We start from the raw sequence: 17,037 nt of genomic DNA, 5'->3' as shown, positions 1-17,037 counted from the left end.
TTTTCACGGACACTCAATCAGTACAGTTTTAAGTATCACCTGCATCTCATACGTGGGAAAAATAGTCTAAGTGATGAGGAATTTTTCTTAATTGATTTACCTGACATGCACCTTTCAGACACTCACTGTAAGTGGGCACATCACCTGCAAGACAAAAGTAAAACATGTAATGCCACAGTGACTTGAACATGTAAGCTTGCCATCATCCACCTTCAGCTGCGACTGCCCATTAGCTCCTCAAGTAAAAAGAATGGCAATGTCTGTAAGACCATTCTTTCTGGTATACAGCCTCTTGTTTTGCCAGACTCCAGAGTGCCTTCCTGTAGTACCACCTGGGAACTGCATCCTTGCAGATAGGGGTTAAGAGCAGGATGAACCCCAAGAGGTGCTGAGTGCATGGCCCACCAGCATGTGGATATGGCCTGGCACTGCACCAATCCAACATGGGGAGGCTGGACTTGCAAGCCATAGTAGGCAATCCAACAAAGTGAAGGAAAACTAATTTTAAACCTACATGGGCAAGATGGCAGCTCACCTACAACAAGGAAAACTCTAATGCAAAAACCAGATCCTATGCTGTAAACCGGGGTGACAGTAGTGTACAGATTATCAAATATTTCAGATGTACAGTGTAATTCATGTGTTATATCCATCCATCTTTATGCTGAATTACCAATAATAAAAATATCAGACGTACACAAATAAGAAGACTGGAGACCATTATCAAAGTTTAACCTACTGTTTTAAAATGTAAAAATGGAAAAAATATGGGTAATTTTGTATGCACTATACATGGGTGAACAACAGCAGTAGCAGCAATAGTATGTGACAAGAACTAAACCTTTAAAAAATAAATTTAACAAGTATTTCTGTGACCGGATTAGACTCAGTCCACAAAACCATTTACTGTACTGGGTGGTGACCACTGGTGATCTAGTGGATTAAGGCACTCCATTCAGATGGGGTCCATTAGGTTTATGGCCATGGGGTGATTGGGATTTATTTCTCATGTCCTGTCTCTGCGGCCAGTGAGGCCGGTCACTTGTCGTTAAGTGATGGGCCCGAATAACTTAGGCCCAGGCCTTGAAACTCCTGATGGGGCAAAATTATGACTGGATGATGGAATTTTATGATCACTGCACACTGCTTCGCACTGGTGTCTATGATATCATTATGTATGTCACTGGGAGCTACTGGTGAGTGCAGCATTTTACTGTGTTATGTATTCCATGCCATGAATACCTGTATGGGGTACTATTAATGTACGTTTTTTCCAAGCATCACACATTCGTGAACATCAGCCACTCACAAAAGGTAATGTATTCCTTGCAAATGTTTGGGGTTGACCATGTATGGAAATTACTGCTGGTACATTACATGAACATATTTATTTACATCACCATGACACTTTAGCCTACATAAAAAAAAAAAAAAAAAAAAAAAAAATACACTCTGGGTTTGGGAGGGCAATGAACATGACTGTGTGCAACACACATTTTAGGGAAAGAGAGAGTAGCTTGATTACATACGAATCAGGGGGAAACAGCTGCCAGACAGACTATTTCCTGGTCAGGAGGGCTGACAGAAAGTTAGTGAGGGATGTTAAAGAGATAGGGAGTAAGGAGTGTGTGCAGCAACACAAGTTATTGATATGTGACATGATGCTTAAGGAGATGATGAAAAGGAGGACCTATGCACCTAAGAGGAAAATATGGATGCTGAAAAACCAAGCAGTAAGGGATGCTTTCTACAGGGAGATGAGGAGAGTGGTGGCTGAACAAGAAGACGTTGACAAAAGTGTTAGTGAACAGTACAGAGCCCTCATGACCAACCTCTTGAGAGTTAATGATTCAATTATGTGGATGTACAAGAGGCCCACCAAGACATAAAGCGACCTGGTGGTGGGATGAGGGTGTAGAAGCTGCAGTTAAGGAGAAAAGGCTTTTTCAAGAATGGAAGAAGGGTGGTAACAGAAGAATATTGGCTGCCAAGCGTAAGGCTAGAAAAGAGATTTACAGGGTGAAGTCTGAGTCACAGAGAATTTTACTTGATAACCTAAATCAAGTGGAAAGGAAGAATATGGTATTTAAGGCAGCAAATCAGATGAAGAGGAGAACAGGAATATCATAGGTGTGCAGTGTGTGATGAATGATGAAGGAAGGGTAGTGGTGAACAGAGGGGATATTAGAGACACATGGAGAGAGCACTGCAGCCGGTTGTTGAATGAGTTTGACTGGGACAGGGAAGGTTTGGAGCCTGCAGATCCAGTGTTTGGCCTATGATTGATGCTGCTACTATGAGTGAGGCAACAGGCAGGATGCAGGAGGGGATGGCAGCAGGTGTGCCTGGGTTGATTGCTGAAATGTTGAAGGCCTCAGGAGATATGGGAGTGAGGTTAGTCACTGACTTGATAAACACAATTATATATGAGTGTGTTGTCCCAGATGATTGGCTGAAAAGTATAACTGTAAATGTGTACAAGGGGAAGGGTGATGTCCTGGAAAGAGGAAATTATAGAGACATAAAACTTTTAGACCAGATAATGAAGGTAATGGAGAGAGTTCTAGAAGGTATGATTACAGAATGAGTGAATTCTGATGTGATGCAGTTTGGGTTTAAGCCAGGCAAAGGGACCACTAATGCCATACCGGTATTCACTGTCTGACAGCTTCAGAAAAATATATGATCTTTTAGAAATGGAGTGGTTAAACACAACCTTCATTAACCCCTCCATTACTAAAGCTATTACCTATGTTGAAAATTAGTCACTGAATGTGAAGGCAGCAAGAACTAAACCAGAAGGTATGTACTGTAATAACCTCATGATGATAACTTCTGTACAACAAACTTACTCTAAGTTATGCTAAATCCATTCTAATTATTCTTTTACACTTTACTCACTTTAACTCTCTCATGTTGGAATAATGCTGGTACTTCATTCCATACACCTGATGTTATATTCATCTAAAGAGGGGGTCACAGGAGCCCGAGAGAATTATGGTAAGCAGTACAAACCTCTTTAGCCTTTACCTTTTTTCCACTTAAACCTCTTGTGGTCAGGACATCTCTAGTACTCAGCAGTATTCCAACTAATGCCAAGTGATTACAGAATACAGTAATTATCTAAGAGTGAGTCACAGGAACCTGAGTGAGTTCAGCAGCACCAACCTCTTCAATCTTCACCCTTGTCCCATGCATCAGGGCGCTCAATCAGGAGCTTGGGGTAGCGACGCAGGACGGCAGAGAACTGGCTTTTCCTCTCATCAAAGTGGCCCACCCGAAGAACAACCACCCGGGACACATACATTAAGCTGGGGTTGTTGCTCAGATCATCTCGTTCAATGTCAACCTCATCTCCTTCGTGTATCTGTACAGCACAGGGAGGGACAAGGAAGAATTATACTCTGCCCACTTTACCTTGGCCTAAAATTATTCTCTGTCCATTTTAGTTTTGCCTCAAATTATTCTCTGCTCACACTGTCTTGGCCCTGTCCACTTTTACTTGGCTTACAAGTATACCCTGTTCACTTAAAAATGGCCAAAAATTACTCCATCCATTTTAACTTGGACTAAATTTTACAATCCCCTATTCTCAGTTCTGGCACTGATGGGGACCCAACATGTAGTGGTGCTGCACAATCTAGGTGTAGCTAAGCAGCTGCAGTGTTCACCTGGGAGCCAATTTACCTTATATTTCCCTGTGTCTTGCCATGGGAAGCATTTTGGTCTGACCCTGGCAAGATGCTGTTTACAAGGCAGTGCCAGTTCCCTGCATGATGTATGTACTATACTGTTCCTGTAGGTTGGCTCCACTGAAGCAGTTGTTTACCTGTTGTCAACAGGTCTGCTCAGCCAGACAGGCTGGGGCTAAGTAACAACAATAGCAGCTTGGCCTAATATTACACTCTCTCCATTTTAATGGGCTTACACTTGTTATCTCTCCATCTTGGGTGCTGAGATGTAACAAGAGATTCAGCCATCCATCATCCAATCCTACGTTGTCCCATGAGGAGCGTAGGAGCCCAGGGTTAGGCTATTGGTCCTGACATTTAAGATGAGAGTGACCATCCTCACTCATCCCTGAGTGGCACTGCATGAGCAATAAACCCCAACCACCCCTTGGATATAAACCTTCACCGGCTCAATCCGATTGGAGCGCAATAATTACCCACTAAACCACCAGGTGCCAAAATTTGGTTATATGGTTATCACCCAGCGTAGTAAATGGTTTCCTGGTGTACAGGAAACCATTTGGCTTGTCACTCACTGTAGTCACCCACAGGCAAAGGGAAGAGGAAAGAATGAAGAAAAGAAAAAGACAGAAGAGGGAGTGTAAAGTCACCCGTAGGCAGAAGGACAAGGAAAAACTGAAGGAAAGAAAGACAGAAGAGGATGGAAGGAAAGTAAGATGAAGCAGAGGAAAGGACAGACATCCAAGAGCGGCACTACATCAAGTGAGTGGATTAATACTATAAATTGGTGCTATACTCTATTAACTCTTAACAGTGAACCGCCAATCCCAAATTACCCCTTTACAGTGTAGGAGCTTTATGCCAGGCTGTTGTAGTCCATATTATTTAGGGGCAGAATGACTATGAAGCATGTGGAGATGCATGAAGGGACAGACATGCAACTGAGGAAATAAAGGACTTTTGTGGTACTGATGTGGATGTGATTGACTGTGTTAAGAGAAATACTCTGAGATGGTTTGGCCATGTGGACAGGATGGAGAATGAGAGATTGACTAGGGGAGTGTTTGTCAGTGAGGTAGAGGGGGAAAGGGAGACCAAAGATGAGATGGAATAATAGACTGGGGAGATATAGGAGAAATAGGTGTGTGAGTTGGAGAGAGGGCAGCCACAGGACAGAGGACAGGGTGGTATGGAGGTGATTTATTTGTCACCAGCCCTTACAGGATTAGGCATCTGTCAATAGACAGGCTGTAGGACTGATGTCCCCTGGTAGTGTTTTATGAGACAGAAACACTCCTGGCCACCTCTACAATTCAAACATGAAAGCCACAAGTTTTTCCAATGGGAGAATTCTACTGTCAGACCGTCACAAATAATACTCTGACCACTTTCATTTGACCTAAAATGGCCATCACCTCATCTTTGATACTGAGCTATAACAACAGATTTACACTAGAAAACATTGCTACTATAGTGTACTCAGTTTACTTTGGCCTAGAAATGCCTGCCATCTCTCCAACTTGAGTGCAAAACTGTAACAACATAATTATTATCACTGAAATATGGTGCTCTACAGTAGTCTGTCCATATTAACTTGACTTAAAATTATTGTTGCTCACCCTGAATCTGGCTACTGACAAACATTTCTCACTCAAAAAAAGGCAGCCTTCCTTCTCGTACTTTCTTGTTGTGTACATCATATTGCTATTTATCCCATGTGCAAATTTTTCATGAAACATCTTTCATAGCCACAACGTGCATGAAAGCATTGGCGAGCTTTTGTTCATGAAAGTACCTTACCTGCTGACTCTTCTTCTGCAGCTTCTCTCCATTGATTCGTATTTTGCTGGCATAGAATGTGGTCTCCACTTTGCTGAAATAAATCACATAAATTAAAATGCATCCATCAAGGGAAATAGTAAGTTTTATCTAACAGTAACTTTCTTAAGTACCAATGACTTGCCATTGGCTTAAGAAAATCTATCTATCTATCTATCTATCTATTGCCAGATGCCTCAATCCCGTCTGGGGTGGCCACAAACAAATCGCCTCCAAGTCGCCCTGTCCCCTGCCATTTCACTCCCCTGCTCCCAGCTCACACCCCCCTCTCTCATATACCTCTCCACCCCATCCCTCCATCTCATCCTCAGCCTCCCCCTCCCTCTTTCCCCCTCCACCTCACTCACATACACTCTCTTCGTCAGTCTTTCACCCTCCATCCTCTCCACATGGCCAAACCACCTCAGTGTGTTCCTCATAACGCTTCCTATCACATCCACATCAACACCACAACGCTCCTTTATATCCTCATTCGTCAGCCTGTCTCTCCATGTGACTCCACAGGCTCCTCTTAAATAACTCATTTCCACTGCTCTCACTCTTGACTTGTGTCCTTCCAACAACGTCCAAGCTTCACTTCCGTACATTAGAGTTGGTATCACAATACTGTCATGTAGTAACTTTTTCACTTCCATGCTCACTTCCCTGTTTCTTATCACTGCTTTCAAGGAACCAGCAACCTTTCTTCCCTGCTGTACCCTTTCAAGCACTTCACCCTCCAAACCTCCATCCTTACTCATCACACTACCCAAGTACTTAAACGTACTCACATTTTCCAATTCCTCACCATCCAACCTCGCTGTACATTCACTGACTTCACCTCTCTCAAAGACCATCACTTTACTCTTCCCTCCATTCACCTTTAGATTCCGTTTCTTACACACTCTCCCAAACTCATCCACCAAGCCTTGCAGCTCTCCTTCGTCTTCACTCAACAACACAGTATCATCTGCAAACAACAGTACAGGGAGTTTCCAAACACTATCCTCTCTCACCATGGCCACTCCAACATCCACTACCCTACCTTGTACCTCTTTTATTACCCCATCCATGTACAGATTGAACAACCATGGAGACATGACACATCCCTGTTTCAACCCAACCTTCAAAGAGAAAAATTCACTTAGTTCACCATCCACACGCACTGCAGCCTTAGCACCATCGTACATACTCTTCACAGCATTCAACAACTTTCCATCTACTCCATATTTTCTTAACACTTTCCACAATCTTTGTCTATCCACCCTGTCATATGCTTTCTCCAAATCCATGAATGCCGCATACAACTTCTTTCCCTTCTCTAGAAACTTTTCCACTAAAGATCTGAGAATGAATATCTGATCTACACAACCTCTTCCCTTCCTAAAGCCTCCCTGTTCTTCTCCAACAAATTTTTCTGTTCTTTCTCTAACTCTGTCAATAAGTATCCTACCATACACTTTTCCTATTATACTAAGAAGACAAATGCCCCTATGGTTACCACACACTTCTTTTTCCCCTTTTCCTTTGTACAAGGGAATAATTATACCTGACTTCCAATCCTCCGGGACTCTACCTTCCTCCCAGGCCAATCTGCACATCTTCCACATCCATTCTACTACTATCTCTCCCCCATGCTTCAGCATTTCACCACACACTCCATCAATTTCTGGGGCTTTCCCCGATTTAACTTTCTTCATTGCTTCCACAACTTCTATCCTACTGATTTCTTCCTGTCTTCTCACCTCCCTCCTTCTCCCAGCCATTCCCCAGCCACTTATACTCGCATTACTTCCATTCTCTACGTTCAACAATTCCTTAAAGTGTTCTCTCCATCTGCTCACTTTTTCTCCCTTCTCCACTAGTAATCTACCATTTTTATCTTTCACTCCCCTGCTAACTTCACTTCCACCCTGTCTTAAGAAAATCATCTGGCATAAACTGGAATTGAACACTAGACATTTCCGACTCATGTGTGCCTTAATGATGACATACATTTTCCCTCTTTTTGACAAGAATACTTGAGACAGCAGGATGGGTAATAATTCTCTCACCATCACTTCTGCTTAATCAGGATGACAACAAATTACTCTACTTCATTTGCCTCAAGAGACACCCATCACATGGAAGGGTCAAACCCCTTCAGTCTGAAGTGGTCTTTTATATTTTATTCTTGCTATTTCTTTTTCATTCCATTACTACAATGTCAGATTATTTTATTCAGTTTCAAGAGACCCCTGATGCAGAAAGGGTTAACTGACAAAACTGAATTAATGTGGTGTACAGTAACCACTGCTGTGCTTTTATTAAACTGGCGGTCTTGGATATAGTTGTATGGTACTGCTGTTTACTAACTCACTGAGCCTGAGGATGTTTTTTTCATTTTAGTCTTGCCATCTCTCGATAACTTTATGCTACTCTGGACAGGTTTCTCACACTGCATGGGATGGACAGAGCATAAAGAAACCCTTTCAGTGTGAGAGATCTTTCCTAAAGTGAAGAAAAATGTCTGATGGCAGCAAGAATATATACAAAAGGACACCCTCTGGATTAAAGAAGATAAGTGACCTGAGGATGTTGTAGTCTGTCAAAATGATGCCAGAAAGGTTAATACAGTACTAACATATGCTTGGTCCATCTGACAAGCCCTACTTTCAGTTACTATCTGCATGTAAGCAGCTACTCAATATATGCTTGAGATATGCTTTTAAAACTTATAAGTGTTTTTCATACAACTGGCACCACAAAATGTAATGTTGTGTGGATCCAATCAGCCGGTAATGTGAAGTAAAAAAAAAAACTGAATCAAGAGTGAATGGATATGGCATTCTGCTGGACATTCTGTCTTATACTGTTGTTCTTCAGCTTTTGGTCCATATTCGTGTCAGCTGAGAGAGATTCCTAATACCTCTTCCTCAGCAATTTAGTTTGCTTATTACACCTTACTGTCCTATTCTGTGTTATGCTAGGGCTTGCCCACAAAAATCTGTGGGACTGAAATGGTCTGATCATAGCTACAACAATTAGGACTAAAAGCATTTATTACTGAAAGCAAAGAATTACCTCCTGAAGTTTCTCGCACATGTTCTGGTAGGTACTGTACTGTATAATTTTGACCTAATGTGTCTTACTTTCTCGATATGTTGAGGCCGGCCTTGATGATAGCATCCATGCGCAGTGATGGGAGTTTAACCTTCATGTCACGGAAGTCAGCACCTGACTGCAGCTCCACATCAACATCATCATCATCATCATCAGAGTCTTCTTCATCTTCAGGCTGAAAAATTATAATAACACAGCTACACATCATCCTTAGTGTCTTCATCTTCATGCCTCAAAGTTATAGCTATTAACAGAGCTGCACACCAGCATCATTACAATCACTTGTCTTCTTCTTCAAATTGCAAAACTAAAATAACAGAGCTGCACATTATCACCATCATCAGGCAAAAAAACTGCGGTAATGGTTGTGTATCATCATCATCATCACCATCATGTGTAAACTGCAAAATTAAAGTGTTTGCACATCATCATACTCACAATCATCTTCCTCATCTTTTAAGGGCAGTTAGAAATTAGAGAACCTCTCTTAACCTGAAGGCTGCAACTGGAATTTGTTAATACATACCATTATCTCTCTACTGATGGTCAGACTCATTAATCCCAGAGGAAGTGGCCACAGACAAACAAATTCCATGACATCCTGTCCTCTGTTATCTGGCTGCCCTTCCTCCACTTCCATAACCCCATTTACATACCTTTCCACTCCATCCCTCCCCTCCCCACCTCACTCACAAACACTCTCCTAATCAATCTCACTCTCCATTCTCACCACATGGTTTATATCTGGCCTACCGGTACCGGTACATTAAAAGAATAGGCAGTGTGGGTACCTTATCTAAATGTCATTTCTCTGTGGTTCACAATAATCAAATTTTATACGGTACCACTGCCTGATGCTTGTAGCAAATTCTGATCCTGTCTGAGCTGAAATAACTCTAGAACCCATACCAAAATTAATCCCTTCACTCCAATCATGCATTAATGTATCATATAAGTTTGAGGAAGATCTCTAGCACTCAATAAGTTACTCAAGACTATGATTAACATAATGCATTCAGTCTGAAAAGTCCCTCCTTAGCTGTATAAAATCTGGCAGCAGCAGTATTGCACTAAAAATGTTCTCTGGCTGATGGGATCAGTTATGGCAGAAGCCTTTTCTTATTGGTGTGCAATATATTGGCAGCCGCTGGCAAATGGGAACACACTTTCAGATTTCTTTCATTTTGGAGATGTCCAACAATTTAACTCTCCATATGGAACCCCACACTGTACAGGATTAAACTGCTGAACCATTTTGTTCGCAAAACCTCCAACATGCTTGTATGCGTTGGCCTTGGTCGCCTACTTATACAGGAAATACAACAATAATACTGCTCTTAAAACTTATGGAATGGTTATATAACAGGCAATAATAATGCTGGGTATTTCTGGTACTCTATTTGGACCATTCACTCACTTTCTTGAATTTGGCTCTCTATTGTATTTTGTTTTTCTCTTGGAGGGAACTGTTATTGTGGGCTCATGGCCTTTGGTTCCTTCTTCCTCGCATAAAAAAAAAAAAAAACTTCTAACAATGCCAGCTAAATACTCTTCATAACTTTCCTTGACATAACCTAAGAGTTCCAATTAACACATAGCGGTACTGATCAAGTTAACTATGACATGGATTAGCCTGATTCATCATACAGTAATTCCTTAATGATAGCCGGATTCTGCAGGAATGACTAACACGGTACCAAGGTTTGCACAGAACAATGTTGCTTTCATGGTTGTTACATTAGGTCCCACTGGGTTTGGTTTGCATGTCATACTGATCAGGTTCTGTAATTAATAATTTCCAATTTGCACATCTCCAAAACTTTAGACCTGTTGCTTTGATAATCTGGTTACTTTTCAATGTTCAGAAAATACAATATTGTACTACATTGTATATGAAAGGACTTCCTAGATTTTTATCATTTACCTACCTCTTCGCTGGTACCATATTTAGTACGACTGTCTTTACGTTTCTTTTTTGAACTCTTGTTTCTCTTAAATGCATATCCTGCAGGGAACGAAGTCAATAACCCAGTACAGTGATTCCATGGCTGAATATCACGAAATTTACTACAACCCACATCAGCACTTAAACCTCTTGACCCGGGTGAAGAACTGGTGAAGAGTCTACTATCCCTGGCATTACTTGTGGTTCCTGTAGTCAAAAGCGATCGTGCATGTAGCCGCCTCCACGCTGGGTTTAAAGATATTATTCTATGACTTGGTGTGTTCCGAAAAAGAGACAGTAAATTTGGTCCACTAGGGCCCATCCTCAAACTTCTTTAGACCTTTATCACTTTCGGCGCTGATTCGCCAGGCCCAGTAATAATTTCTTCCTACAAGTAGCAGAAAGGGGGGTATAAATAAATAAAGAGTTAAAAACTCACGAGCACAGGTGAATGACAGCAGAAGAATGTGTAAAACTGAGAGTCAACACAAGGAGGATTAATTATAATTATGCATATATTGATTTTCAGCCGAACCATTTGTATTGAAACGAAACGTCCATTGATGTTTCAGACAAGGTAGTGGTTTCGAAATATGTCTTTATTTCGGGTCTATTTGTTTTTCAGCTGCTCTGTTATTTGTTCTGTACAGACTTCAAAAATGTAAGATCTCTCTCTCTCCCGCTCTCTCTGTAAAGGTCGTAGAACAATTTAATGCTGTGACTGATGAAAGAATACGCTATGGCCGTATTTTCGTGCGCTGCCATTTGAGAGAGGTGAGAATATGCACTGAGTGACTTTATGCTGGAAGTTACCGTTCCCTTCTCTACTAACCAAACCTAACCTAACCTTATCCTAGATCAACCTAACCTAAATAAACCTAAATTAGACTAATTTTAATTCACGAAATGACTAATTTCACAATCTGCCTGTAACATATATATATATATATGTATATATATATATATATATATATATATATATATATATATATATATATATATATATATATATATATATATATATCGACCTATAGTTACCTACATGTCGGTAAGACATCCAGCTATCTTCCTGGCACATGTATTTCATACAATGATGTTGATAACTGGCACAAAATTTGAGATAACATGCAGATACTTTCAAAATAGAAGCTAAACGGCCACTCGACGCATGCGCATTGAGAGGAACAGTAACTTTCAGCATGTCACTCCGTGCATACACCTCACACCTGTCGCAGCCTCGGGACAGGCACAGGAACGAGGGGGTGGAGGCTGGAACTGGGTATAGGAGGAGGAAGAGAAGGTTGACACTGGGTGGGAGAAGGAGGAGGAGGAGAGGGTGGCACTAGGGAGGGAGATAAAAGAGGAAAAGTCTGTCATTCGAGACGAGGAGAAAAGGCTGGTACGGGTGGGGAGGGGGGAGCTGGCACAAGGATGGAGGACGAAGGGGAGGATGTCACGAGGCGGGTGGGGAAGGAGGAAGAGGCTGGCATTGGATGATGGGAGGAGAAGGGGGAAGAAGCTGGCAGTGGCTTGGAGTTGAAGGAGAGGCTAAAGAGGGGAAGGAAAGAAACTGACACTGGAGGGCGGGAAGGAGACTGCCTCTGGAGAAGAGGCTGCCAATCATGTAAAATCAAGGGCTCTTCCCTTCCTTATTCCATAAATTTCCTCCATCTGAAGTGTTCTTTGCCAGTCACGCTGCAAAAACAGAAACCAGGATATAACCAAAACTGAAAGAAGCCGTCTCGCTTTAACAACCTTTGCTAAATCGGTGTCCTCTATCCATGGGTCAAGGTTCATCGTAAAATCATTAGAGAAAATCAGTAATTGGTTATTTTTCAAAAACAGGATAAGCAAAGCGAACTTTACTAAATCTGGGTCAATAAAAACCAGCCAAATTCCAAACTACAACCCCAAGTTGGAAACATAATAAAGCAGACTTTTCTTCACTAGACACAAACTCTACGGGGGCTATACTTACTTTTTTTTTTTTTTTAATTAGTCATTCCTTGACGATCAACTCTGCCAATGCCCTACACAAAGGCCTTCTTTTCCTAACCAGTAGGTTTGACAATCAATGCAGTGACATTTAATCCAAAAGCTTTAAGTCCTAAATTCCTGTAGTAACCACTGACTGACCACTTCCTCTCTTTGGCAATTTTAGATGGGGTACGCAACTCCTTGAAACTAGATGCCTTGACTGATTTCCCTGGCCCTTCAGCAAGCTTGAATGCTTGACCTCTCAATCAAGAGTGTGTTCTCCAACTCACCATACCACAGCAACCTTAAGAAATTGGAAAAAGGAAACTGAAACACATCATAAATGGCTACACTGGTTTTATTCTGCTCAGCTCAGCAAAGGCCATGCCTTTCAGGGGATCCAAAGGTCAAATACTATACATATATATTGACATATATTACTATACATATAAATATATATATATAGATACTCACACCAGCTTCACTCTATCCCTGGTAAGCTCCTAAAGGTGAGGTTACAGCTTGTTACTCTTACACTACACAGGATAAAGGCATGTCAGTAAAATACATGTAGGTCAAATACTCTCAGTAAATCTCCAATACATTACACTGCTAAGCCAGCTGTTAATTTCATTTGCCATATTATTAAAAAGTAACTTCAAACAATTGACACTTAGGTTGGTCTCACGGTGTATCATGGAACAAAAGTTTGTTGTTCCGAATTTAGCTCTAATACAGTACAGTACAGTACTTACTGTATTTTCCAACACAAATAATCAAACTTTCTGTATTTTGTACATAACCAGTTGCTTTACTAAAGAAATCCCTACAAGTTACAATGCAATGTGGCCTATATTCTTGTTGGTTAAGAAGTTTCCCCAGCACTTCTTCCTTACCAAATTATTATTATATCTGGTATGTAGTTATATCCTTCATTTATGCAATGAATGTTGACATAAAAGTGATATAAACAGCACACAAGAGAATAATCTGTTGTAAGCAAAATAAATAACCGAGGAAGAGGTACTAGGGAGCTTCTTAGCTCATCAAGCATATGGCCCTATGTGGTCATGAGGGTGAGTCACAACAGCACAAGAGAGCTCAACAACAATCCTCAGCCCAGACGCACAACGGCTCGGAACACCAACACAGTAAGTAATCACAGCAACAATAGTAAACTGGGTGTGCATGTAACAATACCAACTATTGTAATTTTTGCATAGGAACTAATTCTTGGGTGTAATAACATTTACCACTCCATCAAAGGGCAAGAAAACTAGAGCTACTGCAGTCCTTAAAAAAAAAAAAAAAAAAAAAATAAATAAAATAAAATAAATTCATGCACTGACAAAACATCCTTTACAATGTATTGTACTATCTGGTTGCCTACAGATAAATTATGCATACTGTATGTTATCCTCTATGACTTTCACAATACAGTAATTCCTTAACAGGATATGCTGAAAAAAAATAATAATAATAATACACTTGGAGAATGGATTAAACACCCATATTTGATTAATATTTTGATATCCATTAAGTACATGATTAAGTACATAGCACAAGGAATTTCATGAGAATTCAAATAAGATTAAGTTTGTGGACATTATAAAGGTGACCTGGTCATAAAAATCAAACTAAGATACTTCCCTACTCCTTGGATTAGTCATTAGTTCTCAAATCAAGTGTGCAAGTAGCATTATTTCCTTACTCTGGTGAGGAATTTTGTGTTTTATTCTTGCTACTTTCAGACAGTTTTGTTCAGTTTGAGACTTTCTGAACATGGTGGCTTTGATATAGCAGTCACTGGCTCCCTCACAACAAAAGATGAATGAGTATGTCTGGAAGTGGCAATAATAAACCAACAGAATGTCACCAGATTCAATAGGTAAGAAAAAAAAAAAAAATCCAACTTTAACAGCAATTTCTACTGCTAACTACTGTATACCTGCAGGTAACATGTTAAAATACACATGTATGGACCTAAACACCCTTACAATGATCCAAAAAGTGTCTACAATCTTTCCTACATCAAGAGCACAACACAGACTCCATCACTAGGAGAGGAAATTTTACACCTGAATCTTCCATTGAACAGACAGAAAAGCATTGAACATATTTCACAAATTTCCATTTTTTGTAATTAAACAGCAAATATCACTAACCATAGAATACATATCTTCTAAACACTGGTAGAAAACTTCTCGACAGTTTTGGCTCCACAATACATGTGGAAATCTTTAAAGATAAAAATTAAACTACCACGATTTACTTCCTTCTTGATGGGGAAATTTATATATTCTCATAACATGAGACCTAAAGTAAAACAAAATTCACTACAGACAAGATATCATGTTCTATTCCCTCCAGTCCTGTTATATCTAACAAAAAAAAACATTATGATCCTACATCACGAACGTTCTTTCCACAGCTTAATAACACGGTGATTTTCAGTTCTTCTGTAACTCATCAAAACTAATATAATTTACATCCATAACTCATGCAAAACATATAAGTGACTCCCATTTTACACCCATTACCAGTAAGTATTGAGGATAACCTTACATGCTGCCTAACATTCTTCCAAAGATACACACCTGGTAGAGAATTTTACAAATTAACTGGTTTGCCTTAGAATAATCTAGCTGTGATTCATGAGATTTACAATTATAATTATACTTTGAGTAATATCAACAGAACCACCTTGAGCACCAACTCCTTATGTATCCTTACCTCTATTTCACATTAGACACCATACCATATACCCTTTCATATTGCTGCTTCTTTGTAAAAATGAAATAATAGTACCATACTGTAGCTGACGTGGCCTGACTCCCCATCCATCTACAGGACACTTCAACTCCCACCTGGGAACTACCCAACAATGGGTGGCCACAACAGAAGTCTCCTAGCTGCCTGCTCAGTCCTTGCACATCTGTTTGCTTCTTCCAATCATCCTTTATTCATTTCCCATCTCGCCTATAAACTGTTCAACTTCCTCCCCCATAAAGCTGGAGGTCTTTCCACTACCACATCATTAATGACAGTATTTCACTTTCAAACACACTCCTTTTCAGTCTACAGACCGTATGCTTAACGACTGCAAGGGGGAAGGGAAGCTCCCAGTTTGTGACAACAATTCCTGAAGCATATACCATAAAAAATGACGGGGTGTGCCTGGTTGCTCTATATCATTGCTGAGTGCTGTGTGATCAAGGCTAATCAAATATAATAATTATCAATAACTGGGGTCTGATCCTTCACAATATGTTTTAACCATAAAGCCAGAAGTTCCTATATCATCCACTTGTTCAAGCCATTTTGGTATATTTCTTTGCATCCACTCCATAATACTGCTTTCATACATCATATTACTACCCACTTCATCTGAAGTTTTCTCAGTATCTACTCTGAAGAAACTAATATTCACTGCTCATAATATATTTAATATTTTTCTTAGCTAATGTACATATTTTTACACCAAATCCCATTTCCAAAACTGTATTTAATTTTCCAGTCACTCTCCTTCCCAGTGTGTTACCACTCTTTCACCTAAATCAAGCAAGATATTTCAATTCATCACCGCAGTTCAACATTACCACTAGCCAATAAGTGGAAAGCTGATCATCCTCACTATTTTACTTCTTGGCACACAATGTGGAACTTAAGTGATATGTGCAGGTGTTTCAAATTTTCACTCACTCCCTGTACTGAAATGAAGTCTAACCCTACATACCAAGTTTTAAACTTATATACTGTACTGTATACTGTACAGTATATGCAGAAATTATTTCTGCCACTTCTTTCAATTTTTTGTTTTACTGAGCACTCTAATAATATAAAACACAAATGTAAAGCAACAATTGTGGTGCAAGTATGTGTATGTGTGTATACTGTGTGTGTGTGTGTGTGTGTGTGTGTATATATATATATATATATATATATATATAATTTTTTTTTTGTAGCAGGTGGGGGCACTCACCATCCACTCACTCAATGTAGTGCTGCTCTCGGATGTCTGCCCTGTCCCCTCCTCCATCTTTCTTTCCTTCCATCTTCTTCTATCTTTCTTTCCTTCAATCTTTCCTCGTCCTTCTGCCTATGGGTGACTTTACACTCCCTCTTCTGTCTTTCGTTCCTTCATTCTTTCCTCTTCCTTCTGCCTATGGATGACTCAACACTGAGTGACAAGCCAAATGGTTTCCTGTACGACAGGAAACTTTTTACTATGCTGGGTGGTAACCATATAACCAAATTTTGGCGCCTGGTGGTTTAGTGGGTAATTATTGTGCTCCAATCGGATTGAGCTGGTGAAGGTTTATATCCATGGGATGGTTGGGGTTTATTGCTCACATAATGCCACTCAGGGATGAGTGGGGTTGGTCACTCTCATCTTAAATGTCAGGTCCAACTGCCTAGCCCTGGGCTCCTACGCTCCTCATGGGGCAACGTAGGATTGGATGGAAATATATATATATATCTCATCTCATCAGCTGTTTTGAG

General features: G+C 40.3%; 1 protein-coding gene across 1 annotated transcript in view; it reads right to left on the bottom strand.

Moving 5' to 3' along the window:
• Positions 1-131: 131 nt before the first annotated feature.
• Positions 132-17,037, bottom strand: part of LOC145414460 (uncharacterized) — a 25,058-nt gene continuing 8,152 nt past the window's right edge. The window contains exons 2-6 of the mRNA XM_080284017.1: positions 10,541-10,803; positions 8,642-8,787; positions 5,493-5,565; positions 3,169-3,367; positions 132-144 (exon numbers count right to left, since the gene is read on the bottom strand). Of these exons, the coding sequence (XP_080140143.1) occupies positions 3,173-3,367; positions 5,493-5,565; positions 8,642-8,787; positions 10,541-10,803 (677 nt within the window). The 3' untranslated portion in view covers positions 132-144; positions 3,169-3,172. The remainder of the gene's footprint in view (positions 145-3,168; positions 3,368-5,492; positions 5,566-8,641; positions 8,788-10,540; positions 10,804-17,037) is intronic.

Source organism: Coenobita brevimanus, chromosome 99, assembly GCF_032717465.1.
Source record: "Coenobita brevimanus isolate Jiangsu-jjx chromosome 99, ASM3271746v2, whole genome shotgun sequence".
Taxonomy (NCBI): Eukaryota; Metazoa; Arthropoda; class Malacostraca; order Decapoda; family Coenobitidae; genus Coenobita; species Coenobita brevimanus.
This window is presented reverse-complemented; position numbering and strand designations above follow the sequence as displayed.